This window comes from Sapajus apella, unplaced genomic scaffold (assembly GCF_009761245.1).
Source record: "Sapajus apella isolate SASKATOON/1434 unplaced genomic scaffold, GSC_monkey_1.0 scaffold26, whole genome shotgun sequence".
Classification (NCBI taxonomy): Eukaryota; Metazoa; Chordata; class Mammalia; order Primates; family Cebidae; genus Sapajus; species Sapajus apella.
Genome location: NW_022436966.1, coordinates 2492895 through 2510462, shown reverse-complemented (window position 1 = coordinate 2510462; position 17568 = coordinate 2492895). Strand labels below are relative to the sequence as shown.

The following is a 17568-nucleotide window of genomic DNA, read 5'->3' as shown; positions in this document are numbered from 1 at the left end:
TTGGGTTCAGGCAATTCTCCTGCCTCAGCCTCCTGAGTAGCTGGGATTACAGGCATGCACCACCATGCCCAGCTAATTTTTTGTAGTTTTTAGTAGAGACGGGGTTTCACCATGTTGACCAGGATGGTCTCGATCTCTTGACCTTGTGATCCACCCGCCTCGGCCTCCCAAAGTGCTGGGATTATAGGCGTGAGCCACCGCGCCCGGCCAGGCACTTCACTTTTAAGTACTTTTACAGATATCTTCTAAGAACTAGGACATTCGCCTATATAATCACAATACCGTTAATATACCCCCAGAATTTAACATCCATACACTAATGATACCAAATGTATAGTTTATAATCAACTTTCTTGTAGTAATCTGTTTAGAAGGCTTGCATCCTGTCATGGTCCACTGATTAAATTTTAAATTCCGATCTGAAACGGTGGTCATCTCATTGCTTTTTTTCTTGTTCCCATTAAGTCAAAATGAGTTTTTATTTTATTCAGCGGAAGAGAGAATGGAAAAGAGGGGAAGAGTCCCTAGGTACCTTGGATAAAGTGTTAGCACTTACTACCATATGTATTCTAGTTTTGTGATTTTCAAACCAGGGAGCATCACCAGGCTTATTAAAGCACAGATAGCTGTCCCTCTTCCCCACTTTCTGATTCAGGAGGTGTGGGGATGGGAATTTGCATTTCTAACAAGTTCCCATGTGTTGCTGATGCTGTGGGTCCAAGGACTGCAGTGTGAGAATCAGCAGTCTAGTGGATATCTGCCTAATGAATAAATAATGTATTTCCTTTAGCACCTGTGATTACAGAGGAAACCACCCTTCAACTGGAAGATATCATTAAACAGAGGATAAGAGATCAGGTCAGTAAGAAATTTAACTTAATTGAAATGTCACTGAAATTTTTAGAAATAATGTGACAGTAGGAGTGTTGCTTTTTATTTTCAGTTAATGTTCACAAGCCTTACGTCTAGGCTACCCAGGCAGCTTTTGTTGTGTGAGGTGCTGCTCTTTAGTAGTACCTAGGAAAAACAAATATTGTGCCTGAGAGAAGCCAGAAGCCGTTATCCTTTCTTGTGAGTCCTGCTGACCTTTTGGGCGGTACTTGATGAAGCTAGTGGCTGACCTGTGGTGGTTGTACCCAGGACCCTTGGCTTAGGCACAGTATCTGGTGTGGCAAATTACTCAGTATATTTGTCTTAGTCTTTTTTCTATTTCCTTAACAGAATATCTGAAACTGGGTAACTTATAAAGAAACGGAATACAGTTATGGAGCCTGAGAAGTCCAAGGTCAAGGGGCCTTCTTACCAGTGGACATTCTGCAGAGTCCTGAGGTGGTGCAGGGCATCACATGGTGAAAGGGCTGAGCATGCTAAAATGCTGGCTCAGGTGTCTGTTGCTCTTCTTAAAAGCCACCATTCCCCCCGCCTGATGATAACCCATCAATCCATGAATATGACTGCCATTCATGAGGGTAGAGCCCTGGTGATCTGGTCATGTCCTAGAAGGCCCCACATCTCAGTATTGCCATCTCAGGGATTAAGTTTCAACATGAGTTTTAGAGAGGACATTCAAACCCTAGCATTGTGGACATTCAAACCCTAGTACTACAATTTTAAAACCATTTTTCAATGGTGTATTTTTTTCAAATGTTAAAAATCTAGTGGTTTTTGTTGAAGAATTGATCTGATTTTCTAAACTTAGAATAAAACTTTGATATATGGGATGTACAGTAAGAGATGGCTTTAAATGTGTATAATGCTTGCCTACGCTTCTGTGTCTAAAATAGAAAGGATTTGAAGGGTGAGTATCATGTGCAGAATGTCTTAAAATTTGAAATGAAACGTGTTGAACTAACTCAAGGCTTGACTTTTAAACAAACTGTGATGGGGAAATGTGGAATTAACGTTGGTAACCATGTAGGAAGACTCATTTTAAACCAAAAACAGAAAAGGATGCCTTCTTTGCTTTCCTGGTGCTTATTTTTTGTGATTTGAATAGTTTTTTCAGAAGCTGAAAATTTTCTTTTTGCTACAATTTGCTTACTCTGGAATAATAAATATTTATTATGACAATGATATTTGTCATAATTATTAATACATTAACAATAATTTATTAATATATTGATAATATTTATTATCATAAATATTTGAGAGGAAGATTCTTAAGTGAACCTAGAAATAAATTGTAGGTTTTGTTAACGTATGTTCTACCTGCCCTTTATGTTTCAGGCTTGGGATGATGTAGTACGTAAAGAAAAACCTAAAGAGGATGCATACGAATATAAAAAGCGTTTAACCTTAGACCATGAGAAGAGTAAATTGAGCCTTGCTGAAATTTATGAACAGGAGTACATCAAACTCAACCAGGTGAGGAAGACTGTAAGCAAAACCATTATTAGTAAAGAAACAGAAGTGCTGGGCGCTTGGCTCACGCCTGTAATCCCAGCACTTTGGGAATCTGAGGTGGGTGGATCACGAGGTCAAGAGATCAAGACCATCCTGGTCAACACGGTGAAACCCCATCTCTACTAAAAATACAAAAAATGAGCTGGGCATGGTGGCGCATGCCTGTAATCCCAGCTACTCAGGAGGCTGAGGCAGGAGAATTGCCTGAACCCGGGAGGTGGAGGTTGCGGTGAGCCAAGATCGCGCCATTGCACTCCAGCAAAACTCCGTCTCAAAAAAAAGAAACAGAAGTAGAGAACTATGCTTTTTGTGACTGTTGAAATCATGAAACAGAAATCTTGAGCTCTTCAGCTACCTTGTTTAAATATAAGACAGAGCATGTTAGGAATAGAAGGGTTATAATATCCCCACTTTATGTGAGGGGTTGGGGGGTTTGCCTTGCAATTAGGCTTTGGTCACCTGATACTTTTACAACTAATTATTAACTTTCTAGCAATTATTATGGTGGTGCTACAGCTTTAAAGCCATTTCTCATTGATACTTTGAAGTTACTGGTATATTTTACATGATTATGGATTCTTTCTGATTTTTAGGCCTGTTTTTTCTTTCACTTAACTAAAAGAAATCTCTGGGCTGGGCGTGGTGGCTCACACCTGTAATCCCAGCACTTTGGGAGGCTGAGGCGGGCAGATTGCCTGAGATCAGGAGTTCGAGACAAGTTTGGCCAACATGATGAAACCCTGTCTCTACTGAAAAATACAAAAAATTAGCCAGGCATGGTGGTGTGCACCTGTAATCCCAGCTACCCAGGAGGCGGTGGCAGGGGAATTGCTTGAACCAGGGAAGTGGTGGTTTCAGTGAGCTGAGATTGCGTCACTGCACTCCAGCCTGAGTGACAGAGCGAGAGTCTGTCTCAAAAAAACAAAAACAAACAAACAAAAAAAACCCAGAAATTTCTGGTTAAATAATAGGACAAGGTCATATTTTCAGGAATATTATATGCCTATATGATAATTGAATTTTTCCTTTACATTTGATTTATTGGGAATATGTTTAATATGTGCTTAGGGATCAGGTGGCATTTTTCTTCTGCAAAAGCCATTTACGATTCCTACCAGATTTTGTTAATAAATGCCCCTCAGGTACCAACAGCAAATTGCCCTGATGCCACTGTGAAGTTGAAGAACTGAAAAGATTTGAATTAAAATTCTTCCTGGCTACCTTGCAATCCAAGGCGGTAGCTGAAAGAGGATGTGTACAGTTTCATTTGAGTCTTTGAGGAGATTCAGTAAATACAGAAAGTATTTGGTGACCACAAGAGTTAAAAATTGGATATGTAATACAGTAGCTTATGCCCACTCTAAATGTAGTTTTATTTTTCTCTCAGAAGTCAACAGCAAGTTCAGAAGTTTTTGAGGATAGACTTGGATTTCTAGTATATTCATTAGCTAGGCTAATTGTAGAAGTGAAATGATGGTAAACAGCATATGTGGGAGCCTTTACTCACAGTTATGTATATAATGTGGCTCAAAAAATGCTACATAGCAAATATATTGCTATGTATTTGATTTTATGGATATTGTTACCTAGAATGAGGTGAAAGGACATGTTTAGGTTTTTTTAAAGTGTGAAGTAAGTTAAAACAGTAAGAAACAGTAATAATGTGATGATGCCTGACCATGGCTGGAAGGCAGGTGCTGATGATGCACATTGGAAACAGACCTGGCTGCATCTCTGTCATCAGGGTCAGGAGGCAAAGAGCCTGTCGTTTCCAAGTTCTGGTGGGTTTTTTTTTTTTTCATATCTTAATAACAAATAAACAAAAAGCCTTCTTAGCCATTTAGAATAAGCATTTGGGGCCAAGGGGGACAGAGAGAGAAGCATTAAATTTACTTTTTCTCTTCAGTAGAATTAAAATTGCAGTCAGTTTTTCAATGTGATTTGTCAGAATAAATCTTTAACACATTACATGTAAATAAAAGGGAAAAAAAGCCCCTACCATCCAAATGGATGTTTGGATAATTTGATGAAGTCTATATTAACACTACTTCTTTTTTTTTCTTTTTAATTGATGTAAAATTTACATAACATAAAAGTAACCACTTAAGTGAACCAATTGGGAGCATTTAGGACAGTGTAACTTACTAGCTCTATCTAGTTCTAAAACATTTTTATCAGCCCACAATAAAGCCCCATATGCATTAAGCCCACAGTAAGCCCCATATGCATATGCTCCCCTTTCCTCACTTGCCCCAGCTCTAACAACCCCCAGTCTGCATTCTATCTTTGTGGATTTGCCTATTCTGGATATTTGATATAAATGGAACCATACAATATGCAGCCTTTCATTTTTTACTTCCTTCACTTAGTGTCATGATTTCATACTGTGGCATTTGTCAGTGCTTCATTTCTTTTTTATGGTTGCATAGTATTCTATTGTGTGTATGTACCACAGTTTATCTGTTCATTCGTTGGTGGGCATTCAGTCTCTTATCACCTTTTGACTGTTACTAGTGCCGTGTACATGTATTTGTTTGAGTACTCGTTTTTAATTCTCTTGGTTGTACACCTAGGAATGGCATTGCTGGGTCAGATGGTAATTCTCTGTGTAGCTTTTTAAGACCTGCCAAGCTTGTTCCACTGTGCCTGCATCATTTTACATTCCCATCAACAATGCACAAGGTTTCTCCATCCTTGCCAACACTTGTAATCACTTGCTGTATTCCTTTAAAAAAAATTGTAGCCATCTTAGGAATCGCTTAGTTTTTGGCAGAAGTAAATGCCAAGGGAATTAAATTTTTAGCTTCTGAATATTATAGATAATGGTTACTGTAGCTCCTAAAATGTACATCACATCTCTTCTTTGGTAGGTGCTGGAACTCTCACAGTACTGCTACTTTTTTTTTTTTTTTTTTTTTTTTTTTTTTTTTGAGACGGAGTTTCGCTCTTGTTACCCAGGCTGGAGTGCAATGGCACGATCTCGGCTCACCGCAACTTCCGCCTCCTGGGTTCAGGCAATTCTCCTGCCTCAACCTCCTGAGTAGCTGGGATTACAGGCACGCGCCACCATGCCCAGCTAATGTTTTGTATTTTTAGTAGAGACAGGGTTTCACTATGTTGACCAGGATGGTCTCGATCTCTTGACCTCGTGATCCACCTGCCTCGGCCTCCCAAAGTGCTGGGATTACAGGCTTGAGCCACCGTGCCCAGCCAGCACTGCTACTTTTAACTTTGCTTTTGGAGTGTTTCTTTGTAGCTGAAGCTTTGGTGATAAGAAACTGGGAATACCCTCATTGGCCTTTAGTGTTTTGTCCTGTGATATATATCAAGCCATTTAGTTTGACATTGTTGAACTTACTTCCTAAGCAAAAAACAGCAGAAGAAGAAAATCCAGAGCATGTAGAAATTCAGAAGATGATGGATTCCCTCTTCTTAAAATTGGATGCCCTCTCAAACTTCCACTTTATCCCTAAACCGGTAAGTGTGTTAACAGTACAGTGTGTAACTAGAGCAGGATGACATTACTAGCTCTGATCCTTTGTGAGACTAGCTCATTGTTTCAGGATGCAAACCTGCAGTAGCCTCCTGTAAATTCCAGGCAGGGTCTCCATGAGGAAGGCTCACTTCTGGTCCCATGACAGTTCTGGCTTTACCCAGATCTTCAGTGAGCCCCTGCCAGACCCTCAGCCATAGCCACAGGGACTCCTCCCTTCCCCACCCTCTGAGTCTTCTGTTGCATTTTCATTGTATAATGGGTTTGGAGACATAACGGATATTTATACCCAGCATTCATGGAGTATCTGCTATGTGTCATATTAGGTTCTTTACATACATTAATACTTAATGCACACAACACTGAGGCAGGTACTATAGTTTCCATTTTGCAGGTGAGAAAACCAATGTTTAGGAGGCAGGAGGTTGAGAACTAACTCTGGGCCCATGTTCTCTCCACTGCATGATGTTCTCTCACTAGGCCCAGCCTTCTCAAATGGCCTTCTGCTGCTGTCTGTTTGTAACCCAGACTTTGCTCAATACCTGTCTACTCCTTGGAGCCTCATCGCCTACTCACTAGCTTCTGTGAACCCATAAAACATGCTTGTGCCATCCTGTGGCACTTGCTCACCTGTTGCCCTTTGGTGCCTCTGTTGTTGTCTGAAATGGAATGTCATGAATTAAGGACTAGTCTAGAAGTCAGAACCTGAGTTGAGTTCTGCTCCTAACTAGCTTTGTACATGGGCAATCACTTTATGTTTTCATCCATAAAGAAGAGCTGATCTCCAAGATCCTTTCTATTAGTTGATGGCTAAGTGATTTTTTCCTATGCAAATATTTTGTCTTCTTAGACAGGAAGCTTTTATTACCTGTTTTTCTTGTTTAGTTTTGTGTATATGTATGTTTTTAATCTAGTTGTAATTACATGCAAGCAAGTTCTTGATGGCAGGAGCCATCTTTAGATTCCCAAGGTCCCTACTCTGGGCTGTGTAAAATAAACAGGTGAAGAGGTGAATGGAAGTTTTCAACTCCTCTTGTCCATCAGGTCTTACTGATGTGAAGAACATGGGCCCCTTCTGGGCCTTACCTGTGTGATCTGGCTCTTCCCACCCCTTTTGTCTCCCTTAGCTTGCTATCCCAAGCCCCACTAATTTTCTGCTTCCTTCAGAAGGCCAAGTCCCTTGCACCTTTTGGCTGTGCTCTTCCCCGGCCCAATAAGCCTATTGGGCTGCACTTCCTTTTTGGCATTGCTGGCTCCTTTTTATTGCCCAGGCTAGATGCCTTCCCCTCCTTGCAGATGTTCCTTGGCTCCTTACCTAGGGTAGACTGCCCCTTCCCACCTTGCTGCATGTCTCACCACTTGGCTCCTTTTCCTCATAGCTGTGTCGCACATTCGCAGTCATTGGCTAGTTCATTGCACTCTACTTGTCTTAGACAGCACAAAATGCATCTACTGTTCCACTCTGTTCCTCACACTAGCCAGGATCTAACGCAGGGAACCCCTTAGACATTCCTTGGAATATTGAGAAGTAAAGGAGAAGTGAATGTATTTGTGTCTGTGTGCCCCAAATGAAAAGCCTTTCTTTTTTCCCGTAAGTAATCTAGAATTGCTAGTGTAGGTTCCCCTTGATGATACGTTTTTCATGTTCAAGTTGGTATTTCACATGCAATCTCTGTGAAATTGGTATTTCACATGCAATCTCAATCACAACCATCATTTTTTGTGGCTTTTTTTTTTTTTTGGAAATGAGTCTCACTGTATTGCCCAGGCTGGAGTGCGGTGGCACAATCTTGGCTCACTACCACCCCATCCGGCTAATTTTTTGCATTTTTAGTAGAGATGGAGTTTCACCATGTTGGCCAGGCTGGTCTCAAACTCTGACCTGAAATGATCTGCCCACCTTGGCCTCCCAAAGTTCGGGGATTACAGGCATGAGCCACCGTGCCTGGCCTTTTGTAACTTTTTGCACTGTCTTCTTTTTCTCCATATTTCTCTTAAAATGCCTGAATGGAACACAGTGTTCTTAATAACAGTTGAACAGTGGTCGGTCCAGTGGAAGAAATTATTTCTTTCACACTCATTTTTCTCTCACTTAGAATCCAGGATCCTATTGTGTTTATGGCTTGTTTTTATTCTTTGTGAAGTTTCCTTGAGCAAATAACTCCATGGACAGTACGGTAATGAGGAAGAAAGAATGCTACTCTGACTGCAGTATATAGTCACCATTTTAATCGCAGGATCAGTATGAAATCTGTTTTAATGACTGCATTTCTTGGGTAGTTCTTTCAAAAAAAAGACAAAAAAACTGAAGCAGATGGTCCTTCATTTAACACTGCTTTCCCCTTTTTGTAATTGATAGTTTTGATTTATTTTGATACTATTTAGTTTTTCAAAATAGTTCAGTATTATTTCATATTTATGTTTATAGAGATGTTTTCAGTAGTTGAAAGATGAGGAAATTTATCAGCAGTCTACATTTGACTCTTGTTCTCATAAACATCTTTCTTTGCATCTTTTCCTGTACACTTCTTAGAGCTAGCTTTTTTTTCTGTAAGCAAAGTCAGATAATATTAATAGAAATCAGTAAATCTTACCAAACAGCATTATAGTTGTTTGAGAATGTCCACATGCATGGTAAGATAGGAATAGTTGAGGAAGAGATGGAGGAACTGATGTTTGAAGATGGCAGAAATGTTATGTAAAAATGTAGAAATACCTGCTGTTGGAATGGTTTTCAGACAGAAAACCCTAAAATACCCAGGTCTCTGGGATCCTGAAGAAGCTTGCGCCACCCCTCAGCACTGCTGTCATGCCAGTCAGCTTAGGACTTTGGCTGTCACCATATCTAACATTTTAAATTATCTCCCTTAGGTTTGCTGACTTTCAAGCAAGTGAAAAAAAGATAATCTCCATAAAGTATTTTATATATTAAACTTTAAGTTAATAGGTTCACAGTTCACAAGAGTCCTTTCTGGCTTCCTATTGAATGTATTATCTCTTTTCTAGCCTGTACCAGAGATTAAAGTAGTGTCAAATCTGCCAGCCATAACCATGGAGGAAGTAGCCCCAGTGAGTGTTAGTGATGCAGCTCTCCTGGCCCCAGAGGAGATCAAGGTAAGAAGCCAGTGTTGAAACCTTAAATTTCTGTGACAAGTTAGTTGATTATAGCCAGACTCTATTTATTTAATGTCATTTGCCCTGCATTTGCAGTTTTTAATCAATGTATCTCAGTAGTTTCTAAGTATAAGCAAACTAATAATGTTATAATATTCAAATACCAGTCTCCTATATTCTGGCTTTATTATGAGGTACAGGTTTGAGGGTTACTATAAAAGCAGTTAAGGCCGGGCGCGGTGGCTCACGCCTGTAATCCCAGCACTTTGGGAGGCCGAGGCGGGTGGATCACGAGGTCAAGAGATCGAGACTATCCTGGTCAACATGGTGAAACCCCGTCTCTACTAAAAATACAAAACATTAGCTGGGCATGGTGGTGCGTGCCTGTAATCTCAGCTACTCAGGAGGCTGGGGCAGGAGAATTGCCTGAACCCAGGAGGCGGAGGTTGCGGTGAGCCGAGATTGCACCATTGCACTCCAGCCTGGGTAACATGAGTGAAACTTCGTCTCAAAAAAAAAAAAAAAAAGCAGTTAAAAAATAGCTAATATCAATATCTTGTTATAATCCAATCTGAATACTGGCAGAAATGGTAAGTTTCAAACAAATTGTTTGTGTATACACTAGCAATAGTTTAATATCAGCATTTCCCCCTTATTTTATCCATATGATGCTAATTTCTAATGGAATCTGGATCTAGAATGGAGCATTTGGTTATCAGAAGAGGTGGATAAATCGAATGCAGCAATTCCTGCCATGTGAACATTGATGCTCGTGCCTTACACAGTAGTAATGATATTTCTGCCAGGTGCTCATCTTTCTGGCTGGCTTAGCGGCAGGGCCTTCGTTTTCTCTCCTCACTTGATGTGCTGCACCTACACTCACCCCTTCTGTCGGAGCCTCTGCCACCTCAGTGCAGGTGACAGCCCTGGCAGGATAGGCTGGCAGCTGAGAAGAAAGGAGGGAAAACTTATCCTCACTGGAGAGATGTTTGCCTTCCCTTCCTCTGTTCCTTGATCTCTGGGCCCTCTGTCCTCAGTCCAGTTGCTGTTATTAGCAGCTCAGAGCTGAGGCTGTCTCTGGCATGTCCCTGAAGCCCATTGGAATCTAAATGCTGTGGAGGGCTTGCTTCTTTTGTGCTGTTAGCTTGAGAACCCACCTTTCCATGTTGCCTTTGTCAATTAGTTCGGGAACTGAACCGTCACTGTAAGAGTCTGTGCTGTCAAAGAACACATTTCAGGTTTTAAACAGCTGAGTTACCAACACTCATTGGAATGCAGGTGGGGATTGCTCTGCATCTTCGCGCATTTGGCCACAGATGCACAGCCCACTTGCTGGCTACTGTGTGGTTTCTTCCGTTCCAGTTTCCTAGTTGTTAAACTTGATTAACAAATATGTTGGTGGTTATTTTTTAATAGGAGAAAAATAAAGCTGGAGATATAAAAACAGCTGCTGAAAAAACAGCCACAGACAAGAAACGCGAGCGGAGGAAAAAGAAATCTCAAAAGCGTATGAAAATAAAGGAGAAGGAGAAGCGGAGAAAACTGCTTGAAAAGAGCAGTCTAGATCAAGCAGGGAAATACAGCAAAGCGGTAGCTTCGGAGAAGTTAAAACAGCTGACCAAAACTGGCAAAGCTTCCTTCATAAAGGTAAGGACAAGGGAAAGAAAACCGCTCAAGGGGGCCTTTGCGGGGGGAAGTGGATTGCAAAGACCACTGGGTGACTGGAATGTCTGAGCCAACTGCCAGCCCACTTCCGAGATGGAGACGCATGATACTGACCACCTGGAATCACAACCTTAAACGTTCTGGAGTTTTTCATGTAGGGTCCTCACAATAACCTGGGTCCTGGCAGCAGCTTTTCTTTCACTCCTTTCTCCCTTAGATCATAAGAACATGGTGGCAGTATAGAATACCTCTATGCTAACTGATTTAGTTTTCTGTAATTCTAGTCCTTTTTCATATTTGTAGTTGTTGTTTTAATGATGATGTACTATTATATTTTTGGCTTTTTTCACTTATAAGTACATTTTACAGCATAAGCATGTGTTATTTTTAATTGCAGGATGAACGTAAAGACAAAGCCTTAAAGTCCTCTCAAGCATTCTTTTCTAAATTACAAGATCAAGTAAAAATGCAAATCAATGATGCAAAGAAAACAGAAAAGAAAAAGAAGAAAAGACAGGATGTTTCTGTTCATAAATTAAAGCTGTAATATATTTTGAATATAATGTAAATATTAATGTGTAAGCTTATATTGTGCCATTATTCTGTTTTATAATAAAATTCTTGAGACCCTTTCTTTGCATCGATGGCAGATATTTGAGAATTTCATAGTGTGAAAAGACAAACTCCAAACTATTTGCAAAGCCCTCCCAGTTTTCACTGGGTGTGAAGCAGGACCTGGCTCTCAGGCACTTCCTCTTCAGGCACTGCCTGAGCTGATCCTGCTGTGCCCTTGCTATGGCCCAGGCCTGTGTGAAGGCCAGGCCAGCTTGTCCACATGGGCTGGTGAGCAAGCACTGGCCTGCAGGCTGAGAAGAAGACAGAGCCAGCCAACCCCCTCCCAAGCAGCTGTCTACAGCAGAGGTCCTCACTCTTTGGGGTCTTGACTTGCCCCTCCCACTGCGCTGTTTCATAAAACAGTAGCATTTTGGCCGGGTGTGGTGGCTTATGCCTGTAATCCAAGCACTTCGGAGGCCAAAGTGGGTGGATCACCTGAGGTCGGGAGTTCAAGACCAGCCTGACCAACATGGTGAAACTCCGTCTATAAAAAAAAAAGTAGCATTTTCATGCATGTGTCCTCCTTCCTTCCCCTTAGGGAAATGATCTCGTGTCACCTGAACAAAGGCTTAATGTAGGCTATGGAGCACTATCCACAATCAGATGCAGAGGACAGGTATGATGTAGAAGTGAATCTAGAACCAGTAGAAGCTCAATACAGCCAGGAAAGTAAACTGCAGTCTGCAGAGTCTTCTGTGACCACTAGGTGCTCATTGTTTCAACCTCCCCATCCAGGGAAAATTGCCTTTTGTCTGATAGGCTCTCATGTTGATTTGATGGAAATGCAGTAAGCCTTAGTCCAGATGGGTAGGAAATGTGGACTAAGATTCCAGCGAAACAACAGGTAAAGCCCTTCTAGTTTTTTATGTACAAGGGGTCAATTGGTGGTCAAGAAGAGCCTGTGGAAGTTTGCACTCTGCATTCCTGTTACTGCAGAAGCTGGCTGCAGCAGGGTAGAGCTAGGCTGTATGGGGCTAAATTAAGCACTGGCTTTTGTCCATTTGTGCTGTTACAACAACATACCTAAGACTGGGTCATTTAGAAACAACAGAAACATTTCTTATGGTTCTGGAGGCTGAGGTCTAAGATGAAGGTGCTGGCTAGTGGCAGTGGTGAGTGCTGCTCTCTGCTCTAAGGGGTACCTTGTTATGTCCTCACTTGGCAGAAGGTGGAAGGACAAAAAGCCACTAAACTCACTCCATCAAGCCTTTTATAAGGATGCTAATCCCATCCATAAGGGCTTTGCCTTCAAGACTTAATCATCTAAAGGTCCTACCTCTTAATATCTAATTGGCCGTTAAGTTTCAACACTTGAATTTTTTTTTTAATTGCATTTTAGGTTTCGGGGTATGAAGAACATGCAAGATTGTTGCACAGATACACACATGGCAGTGTGATTTGCTGCCTTCCTCCCCTTCACCTATATCTGGCATTTCTCCCCATGCTATCTCTCCCCAACTCCCCAAACCCCGCTGTCTCTCCCCTATTTCCCAACAGACCCCAGTGTGTGATGCTCCCCTCCCTGTGTCCATGTGTTCTCATTGTTCAACACCCACCTATGAGTGAGAACGTGGTGTTTGATTTTCTGTTCTTGTGTCAGTTTGCTGAGAATGATGGTTTCCAGGTTCATCCATGTCCCTACAAAGGACACCAACTCATTGTTTTTGATGGCTGCATATTCCATGGTGTATATGTGCCACATTTTCCCTGTCCAGTCTATCATCGATGGGCATTTGGGTTGGTTCCAGGTCTTTGCTATTGTAAACAGTGTTGCAATGAACATTTGTGTGCATGTGTCCTTATAGTAGAATGATTTATAATCCTTTGGATATATACCCAGTAATGGGATTGCCGGGTCAAGTGGAATTTCTATTTCTAGGTCCTTGAGGAATCGCCACACTGTCTTCCACAATGGTTGAACTAATTTACACTCCCACCAACAGTGTAAAATCAACACTTGAATTTTTAAGGACACATTCAGATCACAGCATTCCACCCCTGGCTTCTCAAATTCATGTTCTTACACATTCATTCCATCCCAATAACCCCCAGAATCTTAACTTGTTCCAGCATCAACTTTAAATTCTAAGTCCAAAGTCTCCTGTAAACATGAATAAGACCAACTCAAAGTATGATTCATCCCGAGCCAGATTTCCCTCCAGCTGTCAAACAAGTTACACGCTTCCAAAATACAGTGGTGGAATGGGCATAGCATAGATACTCCCATTCTAAAAGGGAGAAATAGGAAAGAAGTAAGTAGGAAAGAAGTCCCAAGCAAGTCCAAACCCCAGCAGGAAAAACAACATTAAATATTGAGGCTTGAGGATAATCTTTGACTTTATGTCTCACCTTCCAGTCACTGGGGTGAGGGTTGGGTCTGTAAGGTTCCAGGCAGCTCCACCCCCATAGCTCTACTGGGGGCAGCCCATGCCCTGGCCCTCACTGCTTGGAGTCCTGTGCCTGCAGCTCTCCCAGGCTGGCATTATGCACTGGTGGCTCTATAGGTCCAGGGTCTCAGGGGAAGCCCTGCCCAATGGCTCTGCTGGGCATTGACTGGGAAGGTGTTCTCTGCTGTGGCATTTCTCTGCCTGCATCTGATGCCTTCAGTCCTTGACATATCTCACTCACTTGGTTTTCTGACTGCCAACTCTTCTTCCTACTGCACTAGCTCAGTCTCCTTTGTGGGCTCCTTCTGCCCCGCCTTGTTATTGGAATACTCAGTCTTTTGACCTCTTAGTTTACTATCTACAGTCAGTCCTTGGTCTGATATATTAATACCATTTAAACCCCAACAACTCCCAAATTTATATTTCCAGTCTGACCTGACTTGACTAATTAATTCAAGGATTATCATCCACAAGAATTTAGTGGTATCTCAAATTTGTATGTGTCCGAAACTGAACTCTAACTCTTTCCCCTCCATCCTGCCAGTTGCTCTGATTTGGGCATGATGTGATGGGCAGTAATCTAGTGACCGCAGGGAGTCGCTGTGGTTTTGTGAGGACTCTGTGGGCATGTTCATGGGAATCAGAGCATACTCTTGAGGGAATGTGTTCTCTTTGCAGGTCCACAGCGGGGCATAGTTTTGTGGGTTTTTTGTTTTTTGTTTTTTTTGTTTTGAGACGGAGTCTTACTCTTGTTACCCAGGCTGTAGTGCAGTGGCGTGATCTCGGCTCACCGCAACCTCCACCTTCCGGGTCCAAGCAATTCTCCTGCCTCAGCCTCGAGTAGCTGGGACTACAGGGGCACAGTTTTAAGGGCAAGAACTTCCCAGTGCCATGCCCCCCTCCCATCTCTCTCCATCCAGGAGATTTAACGGTTTATGTTTGAATTTCACGGGCGCAGGAAGAAACTAAGTGTCAATCACTCCAGTGGAAGTTCTAAGAAACTCCTTTCGTTGGTCAGGGGTCTTAGAGAAGGTGGGGGTTCCTCCCAGGTTAAAAGTCCCCTTCTTCCACACCCCTTGGGACTCCATGTTTGGGTCCCCTTCCACGAACACCCCCTTCATGGAAGCCATCTTTCTCTCTCCTGGATTTCCCCTCTGGGGTCCCCTTCCACACTCTCTCGTGGAAGCCTGTCTTTCCCTCCTAAACTCCATCTCTCTCTATTCCCTTCCATTTAGTGTGGAAGCTGCTTTCCTCTCCTGGATTCCATCTTTCTGGATTCTCTCACTCAGTGTGAGAGTTAGCTGTTTCTTTCTCTCTCCTTCTCCTGTTTCTCTCTCTCTTTAAATAAATCACATTCTACAAACACTTTTGAGGCTGGCATTTACTGCGCACTGTGCCGTGGTCCCCTCTCTCATTCGTGAGAGGGCAGGAGACCACGAACCTGGAGAAACGTCCTCTCAGGGGAGCTGAGGGCACCCTGAACCCCAATATTACACTCTAAGGTTTGTAATGAGAGGGATGCATGTAAAAGAGACAAGATTTTGTGCCTGGTGATGTTTAATCCTGCAAGCTGTCATTTGGTTACAATGGAAGCAGCTGTTTTTCTTTTATAGGTATATTTGATAGTTGTAAAACAATCTTCTCCAGATTAAAAAAAGTCCAATGTGACTTAGAAAAGGATACTTTGAATTTTGATCATGTTTTCAGGCTTACTGTTAGGTCGTTTTGTTGTTCCTCAAAGATGAAAGCAGGAATAAAATGAAAGACAGGAAAACCCAGCCCACCTGAGGCACATTTTCTTTCTCCTGACAACGCTTTAGATTCATGCCCTGTGCCTTTTAAAGACAGGGTGGGGAGAAAATGAAAACTTTCAAGCTGAAATTGGTACAATTAAAAATATGAATCTATGCCTCAAGTCCTTGGCCGCCAGGGGTGGCACCAAGCCAGTAGTGCAGATCTGGAGTAAAAGCCACCCTTGTGTCCTTGCAGTGTTATTCCAGAGGACCATGATGGCTCTGTGGAACGAAGTACCTGAAGGTAGCAAAAAATTACTTGGTGGTCACACTGCCTTGCAGTAAAATGCAGCCATGCCTGACTTTGCATTTATCCAAGAAAGAAAAAAAAATCCCATCCTTGGGAGGCTAAGAATAAAAAAAAAAAAGAAAAGAAAAAAGAAAAATCCTGGCTGGAGGCAGTGGCTCACGCCTGTAATTCCAGCACTTTGGGAGGCCAAGGTAGGAGGCTCATTTGAGGTCAGGAATTCGAGACCAGCCTGGTAAACATGGTAAAACTCCGTTTTTTTCTAAAAATACAAAAATTAGTTGGGGATGTTTGTGAGTGCCTATAATCCCTGGTTCTCTGGAGGCTGAGGCAGGAGAATTGCTTCAACCTGGGAGGTGGAGGCTGCAGTGAGCTGAGATGGCACCACTGCACTACAGCCTGGGTGACAAAGGGAGACTCCATCTTTAAAAAAATAAAATAAAATTCAACATTTATTTTCCTTTTTTCTTTAAAATGGCAAAGTTGACCTGGCATGATGGCTTATGCTTGTAATTCCAGTGCTTTGGGAGGCTGAAGCAGGAGGGTCGCTTGGACCCAAGAGTTTGAGGTTACGGTGACTAGGATTACACCACCACACTCGAGCCTGGGCGACAGACAGAGACGCTGTCCTAAAAAATAAAAAATAAAAAAAAATGGCAAAAACAATTAGCAGTAGCTACTTTACACACCAACAGATTTTTAACAATTAAAAAAATACACATGCCACTTTAGAGTTGCTCGAAATTTAAAGATAATCTGCCTAGTAGAGAGACCAAACAGGTTAATTAAGAAGCATGGCCAAAATCTCTGGGTTAGAGGTGACGGCCCTACTAAAGCTAGACTTGTTTGGAATATTCTTTTCAGATTATTTTCAATCAAAAATAGAATAATGCATATAAAAGCAGAGAATAAAATAAGAATTCCAGGTAGGGCTTCTCTGAGGGAGTAGAAATGCTGATGACTAGAAAATGGGGAACTTAATTTTAGAAGTTTTATTTATTTATTTTTTTGAGACAGAGTCTTGCTCTGTTGCCCAAGCTGGAGTGCAGTGGTGTAATCTTGGCTCACTGCAACCTCTGCCTCCAGGGTTCAAGCGCTTCTCCTGCCTCAGCCTCCTGAGTTGCTGGGATTACAGGTACCTGCCACTATGTCCAGCTAATGTTTGTATTTTTAGTAGAGACAGGGTTTCACCATGTTGGCCAGGCTGCTCTCAAACTCTTGACCTCAGGTGATCCGCTCCCCTTGCCTCCCAAAGTGCTGGGATTACAAGTGTGAGCCACCTCGCCCAATCTGATTTTAGAAATGACTAACAATTATTACCAAATTTAATGAACTTTTAAAATGGTTTATATTATAAAATGACATCCTCATACGTATGGTAACCATATGCGTATTTCTAATACAGTACATTTATTCACCTTATGTGTATTTCTAATACAATACATTTATTCACCTTAGGTTTAATAGTAAGTGTGATGTTTTTCACCATTTTTCTTAATTTTATTGCAGCTAGTGGATAGAGGTTATATGTAAGCCTCTTTCAATGTAAATTAACCTGGATTAAGATGAACACGTTAGAATATAAAGAGATTGCCTCAGACTTAAAACCTGTGATTGAAGAATTGAAGCACGCAGGCTTTCTACAGGCAGGTATGTGCAATGAAAATATGATCTGAAGAATTGAGCTTCTGCAGAATGGTGGCAATATTAGTATGGCGCCCTCTCCTGGGTGGTGCCTGGTAACTTGTAATTTTGTATTTTGTGGTTTTTTTTTGAGACAGTCTCTTGCTCTGTCATCCAGGCTGAAGTGCAGTGGCGCAATCTCGGCTCACTGCAACCTCTGGCTCCTGG

At 41.9% G+C, this 17568-nt stretch overlaps 1 protein-coding gene across 2 annotated transcripts in view; it reads left to right on the top strand.

Annotated features, from left to right (window-relative positions):
- MPHOSPH10 (M-phase phosphoprotein 10) overlaps positions 1-11308 on the top strand; it is a 20233-nt gene extending 8925 nt beyond the window's left edge. For both annotated transcript variants that reach the window (XM_032291798.1, XM_032291799.1), the window contains exons 6-11: positions 791-858; positions 2227-2364; positions 5770-5880; positions 8903-9010; positions 10427-10657; positions 11073-11308. In XM_032291798.1, coding sequence (XP_032147689.1) covers positions 791-858; positions 2227-2364; positions 5770-5880; positions 8903-9010; positions 10427-10657; positions 11073-11222 — 806 coding nt within the window. In that variant the 3' untranslated portion in view covers positions 11223-11308. The remainder of the gene's footprint in view (positions 1-790; positions 859-2226; positions 2365-5769; positions 5881-8902; positions 9011-10426; positions 10658-11072) is intronic.
- The last annotated feature ends 6260 nt before the right edge of the window (positions 11309-17568 follow it).